This window comes from Theropithecus gelada, chromosome 15 (assembly GCF_003255815.1).
Source record: "Theropithecus gelada isolate Dixy chromosome 15, Tgel_1.0, whole genome shotgun sequence".
Classification (NCBI taxonomy): domain Eukaryota; kingdom Metazoa; phylum Chordata; class Mammalia; order Primates; family Cercopithecidae; genus Theropithecus; species Theropithecus gelada.
In genome coordinates, this window is record NC_037683.1 from 4,673,722 (window position 1) to 4,684,549 (window position 10,828).

General features: G+C 57.4%; 1 protein-coding gene across 2 annotated transcripts in view; it reads left to right on the forward strand.

The window, feature by feature from the left end:
• Positions 1-10,828, forward strand: part of SARDH (sarcosine dehydrogenase) — a 75,663-nt gene that overhangs the window by 42,703 nt on the left and 22,132 nt on the right. For both annotated transcript variants that reach the window (XM_025360457.1, XM_025360456.1), the window contains exons 15-16: positions 1,856-1,969; positions 5,672-5,819. In XM_025360457.1, coding sequence (XP_025216242.1) covers positions 1,856-1,969; positions 5,672-5,819 — 262 coding nt within the window. The remainder of the gene's footprint in view (positions 1-1,855; positions 1,970-5,671; positions 5,820-10,828) is intronic.

A 10,828-nucleotide genomic window follows, 5' to 3' on the forward strand; every position in this document is an offset into this window, starting at 1 on the left:
GTTCCTGTCACTCCATGGGCATAGCTTCAGCACTGAGACAAACTGGCAAGCCACGCTGTCCCCTCGGGCACCCTGAACACACTGCTCCTTGCCCTCACCTGGCCTTGGGCCCCCTTGTCTGGCCCCTTTTGCCCCATCCCAGACCCCAGGCCCTCATTACTTTACTCCACCTCTCCCTCCCACCCTCCTTCTCCTCCCTACCTCTGGCTTCCTCTCTACTGTGTTCCAGACAGGATGTGTGGCAGTTGGCCCTCAGCCACCTCTCTCCTGGGACTCGGGGGCCCAGTCCCCGCCATGCTCTCACAGGTGGGATTGCCAGAATTAACTAGAAACACAGGATGCTCAGCTACATTGGAATTTTGGATACATAATGACTCATTTTTAATGTAAGTATGTCCCAAGCCATATTTGGGACATACTTGGGATCTTCATCTGCCTTTTCGTCACTCACCCACCCAAAAGCTCACGCATCCCCGTCTTCATGAGTGTCCTGGGCTGCCAGAACAGAGGATCACAAACCCGGTGGCTTAAAACAACTGCAATTTATTGTCACGGTTGTGGAAACTGGAGGTCACAATGAGGGTGTCTGTACCTGACACTCTGCAGAGGACCCTTCCTTGCTCTTCCAGCTGCTGGTGGTGGCAGGGAATCTTGGCCTTCCTTGGCGTGCAGCTGCGTCACTGCAGTCTCTGCCTGTGTCACAAGGCCTTCTCCAGGTGTTCTCTTTTGTGTGTGTGTGTGTGTGTGTTTTTTTTTTTTTCCGAGATGGAGACTCGCTCTGTCGCTCAGGCTGGAGTGCAATGGCGTGATCTCGGCTCACTGCAACCTCCACCTCCTGGGTCCAAGTGATTCTCATGCCTCAGCCTCCTGAGTAGCTGGGATTACAGGTGCCCACCACCACGCCCAGCTAATTTTTTGTATTTTTAGTAGAGACAGGGTTTCGCCATGTTGGCCAGGCTGATCTGAAACTCCTGACCTCAGGTGATCCTCCCGCTTCGGCCTCCCAAAGTGCTGGGATTACAGGCGTGAGTCACCGCGCCCAGCCGTGTTCTCCTCTTATAAGGACAGCAGTCAGATTACATGAGGGCCCACACTAATGACCTCACTTTAACCTGATCACATATCCAAAGACCCCATTTCCAAATAAGATCACATTCCCAGTCCTGGGGTGAGGACTTTCACGTATCTTTTAGGGGGGACACAATTCAACCCCTAACGTCATCTCTCCAGCCAGCCAACCAACAAACTCACTCCCCAGACTCCTGAGCACCTGCTGCTCACCTCCCATTAATCCAGCCACCCACTCAGTCTTCCATCCACCCATCCGCCAGCCCACACATCCCTGTTTCGCCATACATCTGTTCCCCCTTCTACTCACCCACTCCCTTCCTCCCATCCATCTGCCCACCTTCCCATCTGTCCATCCATCCTCCATCCACAAAGTAATTTATGCCACAGACATTTATGGAGTCTTCTCCGGTTCCAGGCACGGTGCTAGGAGCCCCAGAATGAATGGGGGACATGAATCCTGTCCCTAGAAACTTCTCAGCGTGGTGGTGGATGGGTGGGAGGGGCCAGTGCCAAGGCATTTCAAGAAGAAAGAAGTTTCCTTCCCACAAGGGTGGCGGTGATGGGACGACCTGCCCAAGGCCAGTCGTCTCTGGGTCATTCAGCTGAAAATGGCATCCCTGGGCTGAGGGGCTCTCCAGGTCACCTCCCAGTAGGGCATCCTGTCTGGGAGTTATCCAGCCTCTGCGACAAGGAGCTGCCGCTGTGAGCGGCCCTGGGGAAACTGAGGCAGCACAGACCTGGCTGGGGCCTCAGCACAGACCCGGCTTCCTTCTCCCTCTCGCAGGCTCCACCGTGTACACTTGCATGCTCAACCACCGTGGGGGCACCGAGAGTGACCTGACTGTCAGCCGCCTGGCACCCAGCCACCAGGCCTCCCCACTGGCCCCCGCCTTTGAAGGTATGGGATGCCTCTGTGTGCGTGGCGCTGTGACTGCGGCCTGCTCTGTGGACTGGTGGTTGTGGACAGGGCGGGATGGATGGGATGAGCTGCTGACGGCAGCTCTGTCGTTAGCTGTTGTGCCCACTGTGGTCAGGGCTGGGAGATTAGAGGTCTCGTTTCAGGCTAAATGCGGGCTTTGTTCAGGCGGCACTGCTGGAGCTCCCAGTACTCAATGATTGCATCTCTGAACCTGTCCACACTGCTGCGTTTCAGAGTGGCTGCAGCGTGGGCGTGCTCAGCTCGGTTGCCCGGAACAGAGCGTGCCAATGCTGGGCCGTGCCTCCCACTCCGAGCAGTCGGCTCCTTTCTGCCACTGACATCCTTGCTGGGTTGACTTCTCAGGCCCATGTGACCCCCTAGTCTGGGGCTTGGATAGGCCCTTAGAAGACATCCGGCTCAGGGCCCACGCTGATGCCTGATTGCCCTCTGCAGTCCCTCTATGTCTGCTTGCATGCGCTCCATGACGGGTAGCTCAGTACCCTCATGCCTTGTTTGCTCAGCCCTGACTGTTACCCAGAGCCAGGACCTGCCTCCTGTCCCTTTGGCTCCCTGATCCTGCCCTGGGTTCACACAGGAGCCATCTGATCTCTCGTCCTGTAACCCATCCCCATGAGGGATGAAGAAGCAGAGAGGGAAACATTCTCTTTCTCCAAGAAGGGGCATTGTCGCCTCTGGGACGGGATTTGCACAGGGGAAGGTGCTGACTGTGCAGCTCTCTGTGCTGTCCCCGGGGCAGGGGCGCAGTCAGTGGGGAGGGCTCAGCCCGTTCAGAAAAGCTGGCATCTCCTGGTTCTTGACCTGACTCCGTGCTGCTGGCAAATGTAGTTGTTTCCTCACTGGGACTCGGTCAGTGTCGAGCCCCAGCTTGGGCACTAGGGGAGAGAGGCAAGGGGAGAAAGGGGTTCATTCATGATCAGCTCATAACCCGCTCCTTCAGCAGCATTCCCTGAGCACCGACTGTGGGTCAGGCTCGGTTTGAGGCAGGGAGAACCCAGCAATGAACTAAGCACAGAAGGTTATGGCCCATGTGGAGTTTCTATCTCTGGTGGGAGGAAACAGGATTTAAAAAAAATAGAATAAGTGGAAGGTGTAGGATGTAAGATGGGTCAAGAGGAAAAATGATAGACCAGAGCGGGTGGGATACTGGGGGCCAGGGTGGGAAGACTGCGTTCCTCACTGCCCAGGGGGTCTTTGAGGCTGGGGGCTGGCGGGGACTCCTGGGCCTCTGGGGTTCTGCCAAAAGCAGGGAGTAGTGAGGTGAGCCCTGCAGTCCCGAGGCTAGTGGCAGAGATGAGGCTGCGAGTGTGAGCGAGGGGTCCTGTGGGGTGCGCAGAGCTCGCCCACCCCTTCCGTCTTGCTGTCGGTGACATGGAGGCTGAGAGAGCCATGTGCTGAGCCAGAGCACCTGTGCTTCATGGATCCTTGAGCTCCTTCCTTCCCTCATTCTCTCAACAGTCCTTGCGGCGCCTGTACTGTGCAGCAGCACCAGGGCAGCCAGAGCTGGGAGGAGTTGAAGGAGGCCGGTGCGGCTTCAGGGACTCCATAGTGGGCTGTGTGTGCGGACGGGGACAGGAAGGGCTCCGTAACACCTGGAGGGGGATATGCAAGGGGATGGGAAAGAGCGAGGTGTTAGGGAAGGTCGTGTGAAGCCGCTGAGCTGGGATGAGCAAGGCTTCCTGGAGGAGATGGCCCGCCTGAGCTCGGAAGGGTGGGTAGGAGCTGCTGGCTACAAGGGTGTGTTGGTGAGAACCAGTGTGACCTGCCCATCGCTGGTCCTCTCTGGGTCATTCAGCCAAAATGGCATCTCTGAGCTGAGAGGAGTGACGCCCGTAAGGAGCTGGGCATCAGCCCCCAGGAGAGGGGCGGCCCAGGCACAGCCCATAACCGCAGACTTAGCGAGTCTAGCTAAGGAGACAGTAGAGGGGCCAAAATGAGGTCACAGGTCACCAAAATCCTGGCCAGGCCCTGCCACTGCCTGGCTCAGTGAACTGCCTCCCTCAGCCTCAGTTTCCCCCATCTGTGAAATGGAGTGAGCAAGACGCGCCTCCCGGAACTGCGATGGAGAATTGTGTCAGAGCCTGGGGGGTGCTGGGGGGGCTGGGGACCAGCCTCCCTGAGCCTCAGTTTCCCTGACTGGGGAATGAGGACCTTGCTCGTTCCCCCTCATCAGGGGAAGCTGTCAGGAAAGTGCTTTGAACGCTGAGCCATGTCCCAGTGGTGCACAATTAGCTTTCCAGAGGATTCTGGTGGATTCCTAGAGCTGAGGGCTGGGGATCAGCGGTGCTGGTTGCTGGGAAGGTTTGCACTTGGTGGGTGTGGAGGTAGCACAGCGAGTCACGTCCCCCAGGGCTCTGCGGGGCCTGGGGACACCACTCAACAGGAGAAAACCACCGTGTGGGTTTTGCTTTACTTTCAGGCTTCAAAACTGCACTGTTTGAGTTATGAATATGCATGGGCATTAAATATGCACGTATTGAATACACGTGCTACCTACCCATGCTACATGAGATCACCACGAAGCCGAGAGAATGTGATGATTTACATGTGATCAAGGTGGCGTACAAAGCAGCTGTCAATCTTAAAAGTAATTTTAAATGATCTTTATTGATCTTTTTGTAAGATTACAAAAGGATACATGCTCCTGGGAACCATTCCAATGCTACTGAAAAGCACAAAATCAGGTGCACAGCCCACAGCTCCCCCAACACCCAGTGCCAATGGCGCAAGTCCCCCGGCCACTCTGCTTTCTCGCTGTTCTCTGCCATGTCAGCTTTGCAGGCCAGGCGTAGACCTGGGCTGACTGACCGCTGGCCTCAGGACTGGCGTTTTGTTTTCAGGGAAGTTGATCAGGGATGGTCAGGGCCATAGGAGGCCAGGCCCATCAACTGCCATCTCCCTGGGCGCCAATTGGCCTCAGTAGCTCCCATGCCCTCCTGGGAGAGGCTTGGGATAGCTGCAGACTGGTAGGGCCACCCAGGAGCTAGGGACCTGAGAGTGGCTGTGTGTGTGTGTGTGTGTGTTGAGGGAGGTGAGGTGGGGTGTCTGTCTGGCATAGGACTGAGGATGCTGTCCAAAAACGGCCCCAGCCCAGGGGTCAGGGAACCCCTTGAGGACTGGCTTGCCTTTGCCTTCATTCTCTGTTGTGCTCATGGTATCAAGAGGAGGAAAGGAGGGAGCAGCCTAGCTGGGGCCTGCCCGGGGCCCTGAGAGGTCTCTCATCCAAGGGGTGCTCCCAATAGCTCTGTGGGGCCAGATGTTGTGGGTCTACCCCTTTTACAGATGAGAAAATGGGGGCTCAGAGAGGTGAGAAGGCCGGAGAGCCACAGAACTGCATCTGGGCCAGGCTGGCCTAGGCCTGTGTGTTCCCAAGACACCGTCCTCCCAGGGTGGGGGCATCCCTTTGAGGTGTCTGCAGAGGGCTGGGTGGTAGGGGTTGAGAAGCAGGTCCTTCTCCTAACCCTCATGGCTCAGAGGATACTCTGTGCAGGGCGTGGCCCTGGGGGACCAAGGGAGGGACAGATACGGTCCCTGGGCACTGTGAAGGCACAGGCCCCTGAGAGTGCATCTGTTTTCTCAGCTGGGAGACCCTTGGGCCACCCTCTCTGTCCCCACCTCCCAGGCCCTGAAATCCTGCTCTAAGTCCAGGTGCCTCTCTTCCAGGGGACGGTTACTACCTGGCCGTGGGCGGGGCCGTGGCCCAGCACAACTGGTCCCACATCACCACCGTGCTGCAGGACCAGAAGTTCCAGTGCCAGCTCATCGACAGCTCCGAGGACCTGGGCATGGTCAGCATCCAGGGCCCAGCCAGGTGAGACAGGACCGGGAGCCCACCCCTGGGCACACCTGCTCCCTGGACCCAGGTCCTCCAACAGGCCCTTGGGCAGAACCGCTTCTCCAGAATGGGCCATTCTGAATAGTGAAGCGCTCTGGTAAACCAGAGATGCCATTCTGAATAGATATCTTGAAAGCACTGGAATGCAGATAAGCTCGTAACATGAGTCAGACTGAGACAACATGAGACAACTTTGTAGTTGTTCAGTCACTGAGGACCCCAGGATCCCAGAGGGGAGGACAGTCTCTGCATCACCCGTGCAGTCTAGGAATTATCGTCCACCATCCCAGAGTGGGCAGAACCAGGCCAGGGTTCGCCCTGCTACCTGGTAATTTCTGTGTGCCACCTGGATCACATGGGCAGAGTAATATCCTACACTGAGGTGTCCCTGGCTCCTCCAGAAACACCTGCCATGACAAGGTCTCTGCATGGCTTATCCATGCATGCATTCCTTCTATAAACACCTGCCAGGCTGTGTTCCCCACCCATGAGAAACCAAGACCCGGGAAGACCCTCGGCTGCTGGCTCATGCACACAGCCACAGAAGAGTCTTGGGCAAAAGGATGGCTGAGCAGGTGTGCACCTTGGACAAACCCCTCTGACTGTGCTTCAGAGGCTGGGAGAAGGGACTGGGGGTGGGGGACAGAGGGAAAGGGCAGTCATGTTAGCAGCCACTCGTGGAGCAACCTGTGACTTGCCAAGCCTGAGCCAACATCTCCCATCCCCATAGTAGCCCTTTGAGGTGGTCATAATTGTTCTTATTTTTACTGATCCAGAAACTGAGAAACAGAGAGGTAGAGACATTTGCCCAAGGTCACACAGCTGGTCAGTGCCAGGGCTGATGGGGAAGCGTCCCGCTTTGTGCTCAGAAGCCTGCACACGCTCATTGCCAACCTTTTTCAAGAGTTAAAAACCCTCTGTGAGAAAACAGCCTAGTCTAGGCCTTCCATTGGTGACCCCCCGGGATAAGGGGCCAGGACACTCATCTCAGTGTGCTTCCTGCCACCACATCTGCCTTGGGGCTGGACAGGGTGGCTCTGCTGGGCTGGGCAGGAGGAAAAGGCACGAGATGAGGGCACTGCTTCTGGGTACATGGAGGGTGTCAAAGGGGTGATCTATCTCTGGAAAATGATGGGGGCAGCTTTGGGGACGGGAAAGGAGAGATGGAGAGGTGGGGAGGGGTAGGGGGAGATGCGTCTCCAGCCTGCAGGTCGCTGAGGTGAGCACTTTGACGTAGCGGCGCTGTGTCCGGGTGATATCCTGTCAGCCTGGGATTCTGCCGAGACCTCTGGCTGGAGTGCCCAGACCCTGCCACAGGGTCCGTTTCCCGTGGCACCTCTCCCTGAGTCCTGGGCCGTTGCTCCCCTCTCGGGCTGTGAGGGACTGAATTGTTGCTGTCTGTCCAAGTGTACGCACTGCGGTGCTCAGAGGCACGCGGCAGATGCGTGCTTGCTGAATGAATGGATAGAATCGGAGAGGGTCGAGTGCTTTAACATTAACTGGCTTCTGCCAAGGGTTTGACTTGAGGCTGCTCATAGAAAGCAACATGCGTTAAGGAGACGTTGGGAAGAACCCTGCAGGAAAGGAGTGACCCAGCCTTGGTGTTCTGGGGGAACTGCTCCTGGCAGTGGCAACAGCAGGTACAAAGGCCCCGTGGCAGGCCAGTACGTTCGTCTGAGGCACACATGGAGGCTGGGATGGAGCAGGCCAAGAACCGTGCTCAGAGGGCAGCACGGTGAGATCCTGGAGGCCCAGTGGCTGCTCCTCTGAGGGAGGGGTGCTGAGCAGAGGAGGAACGTGGTTGGGCTTGGGCTTTGGTGGGGGGGTCTCTGCTGTTGGGCCAGTGGGCAGGGGACCAGCAGGCCTGTGAGGAGCCCCAGGCCAGGCGAGGAGGCAGGGATGTGCAGGAGGGAGTGATGAGCTGAGTTCGTACGGCTCACGGGCGAGGGTTTGGCATTGCGGTGGTTCCCATGGACTGGGCGAAGCTCGTAGCACCTGACAGTGGATGGGGTGTGCTGAGAGGGTCAGGGGGAGGGGAGGGGACAGAGACAGCTTCCGCGTGCATGATGAGGAGTGGAGGCTGCCGGCCACAGCGACAGGGAAAGAGACTGGGATGCGGTGGAATCATGCAGGCCCCAGCCTGGCCCACAGGCAGCTGCAATGCTATGTGCTTTCAATTTCTCACCTGAGTGACCCCAACCTCTGCATCTCTGGGGTGGAGGGAGGGGTGTCAAGGCCTGGTCCTCGGAATCCTCCGGCTTCATTGCCACGCCAACCTTGGACAGGAAGTGGGGATATTTTTAGTGTCGGGGAGGCAGGTGGGCCGTGGAGGGAGGAGGTGGCAGATGGACAGATCAAGGTGCGGCCGGGGGCGGCCAGTGCGCCCAGCCTCATTATCAGCTACTCCAGCCGGCGGCGGGGGAGGCAGCCAGGGCGGGAAGAGGAGCTAGCTGCCTCCTGGTAATTTCTTAACTTTCTCCTCCAAAATGTCCTCTATCTTTCAAAAATAACCCGAAGTTTCTTAGATGAATAATAATACTGGTGCTGCTGATGAAGGCTGTACTTTCAGACTTGTTATTCAGGACGTGCTCAGCACACCTGCTGGACCCCGGACCAGGCTGTGTGAGCTGCTGCCCCATGGAACTTTCTGGAAATGTTCCATAACTGAGCCGTCCAACATGCAGCCACTAAGCCCTGTGTGGCTACTGAGCCTTTGAAATGTGGCTAGTGGGACTACATTTTTTTTTTTTTTGAAACGGAGTCTCGCTCTGTCGCCGAGGTTGGAGTTCAGTGGCGCCATCTCGGCTCACTGCAAGCTCCGCCTCTGGGGTTCGCGCCATTCTCCTGCCTCAGCCTCCCGAGTAGCTGGGACTACAGGCACCCCGCCACCGCACCTGGCTAATTTTTTGTATTTTTAGTAGAGACGGGGTTTCACTGTGGTCTTGATCTCCTGACCTCGTGATCCACCCGCCTCGGCCTCCCAAAGTGCTGGGATTACAGGCGTGAGTCACCGTGCCCGGCCGGGACTGCATTTTTAATACTAGTGAATGTAAACTCAAATAGCCTCATGTGCTGGTGGAGGCTGGGCACGGTGGCTCATGCCTGCAACCCCAGTACTTCGGGAGGCCGAGGTGGTAAGATCACTGGAGTCCTGGAGTTTGAGACCAGCCTGAGCAACATAGCAAGATCCTGTCTCTAAAAAAACAAAAACTTTTTTTTTCAATTAGCTGGGCATGGTGGTGCACACCTGTAGTCGCAGCTACTTGGGAGCCCAAGGCTGGAGGATTACTTGAGCCCAAGGAGGTCAAGGCTGCAGCGAGCTGTGATTGTGCCTCTGCATGCCAGCCTGGGTGACAGTGTGACCTTGTCTCAAGCCGAAATGAAACGAAACAAACCAAAACCAATATTCTTGCATGACTGGGAGAGACGGTGTCGTGCAGCCCAGAACTGGCCATCACTGTGGTCATGGTTAACACCACGGGCTTTGTGTGTACTTTCTTGCTTCCTCACAATGGCCCACGGCATCACAGATGAGGGACCGGGGCTTGGTAGGGTTGAGGGGTAAGTACAGGGCCTGTGACTAGAACCGGGGCCTCTGACTGGGAAGCTCATGGACCCCTGGAGTTGGGCTTCCCCTGAGGTTGCTGAGCCCACGCCTGGGTCAGAGCCCCTCAAAGCCTTGGACCAAGTGGCAGCTCCAGGCTCCTGCCCCAGGGTCCTTGCCGTGTGGCTGCCACTCAGGGCTGCAGAGAGCATGTGCTTGTCAGATCTGAGGCGCTGGTATCACTCTCCAGGACTTGGCACCACGTGGGTGCTGGGTGGTTACATAAGGGTCTTGGCCAACTGCACCACAGCCGAGCACCTCAGGCTGACGTGGGTGGCGGCTCCCAGCACTGTGACGATTGGGATTAGGGTCAGCAGCGCTTCTGGGCAGCTCACCCTGCAGGCTCAACACCTGCTGGGACCCCAGAGGGACAGAAGGGGGAGCATCTCCTGGCAATGGAGGCCTCACCCTGCTGTGCCAAGCCAGGGTGTTCAGTCAGTCCTATTTACTGAGAGCCTTCTTTGTGCCAGACACATTGGGATGGGGGGATTCTGTTGGCACAGAGCTCCTGGGGGTGGGTACAACCAATGTGAGAGACACCCTGGCAGGAGACTGTGGGACCTTGGACAACGAGTACCTGACCAAGACCTAGGGAGTCAGGGAGGGCTTCCTGGAGGAGGTGACAGCTGAGCCAAGAGCTGAAGGATGACAAAGGGTTAAGTGGGGACAGGGGAAGGGGTGAGAATGTGGAGGGGCACAAGAGGGCTAGACCTGGAGGTGGGCACGGTGCCCAGGAGGTGAGGGCTTCCTTGGAGACCATGGGTTGTGGCCCCAGTGAGGTCTCCGGTACTTGGGCAAGTGTGAGAGTAGATGTGGTGCTGGGCACCGTGGAGTGGGGAAGGTGGGGAGCGAACCCCCGCCCTCACAGAGCTTATAAACCAGGGGTGGACCCAGCAAGTCTGTGCAGACTGTCGAGTATGGACTGAGTGTCCAGCACTCAGGAACATTCCCGGGGCCCTCGCCGCACTGTGGGCGCTCGGGTGCGGCCCTGCCCTCGCTAGGTGACAGTCCCCCAGGAGGTTGAAATGGCTCTTAGCACCTGCTGGGTGCTAAGCCCAGCTCTCTACCTCCTCCAAGTCTGCAGCCTCAGCGTCTCACACCCATGTCAGGCAGAGGACTTCGGGGCCGAGGTGCCCGGTTGGAGGGTTAGGTCAGGGAACAGAGCAGGGTGGTGTCTGGAAAGAGCACTTTCTGCAGGGGGCTGGGAGGAAGCCGGAATCTGCTCCAATCCGCTCTGCCTTGGGCAAGTTACTCTACTCTTTTTTTTTTTTTTTTTTTTTTTTTTTTTGGGGGGGTGTTTTTTTTTTTTCCCCGGCTTGGGGGGCGGGGGCGGGGTTTCGGCCCCCTCCAGCCCCCCCCCCCCGGTTCCCCCCCTTCTCCC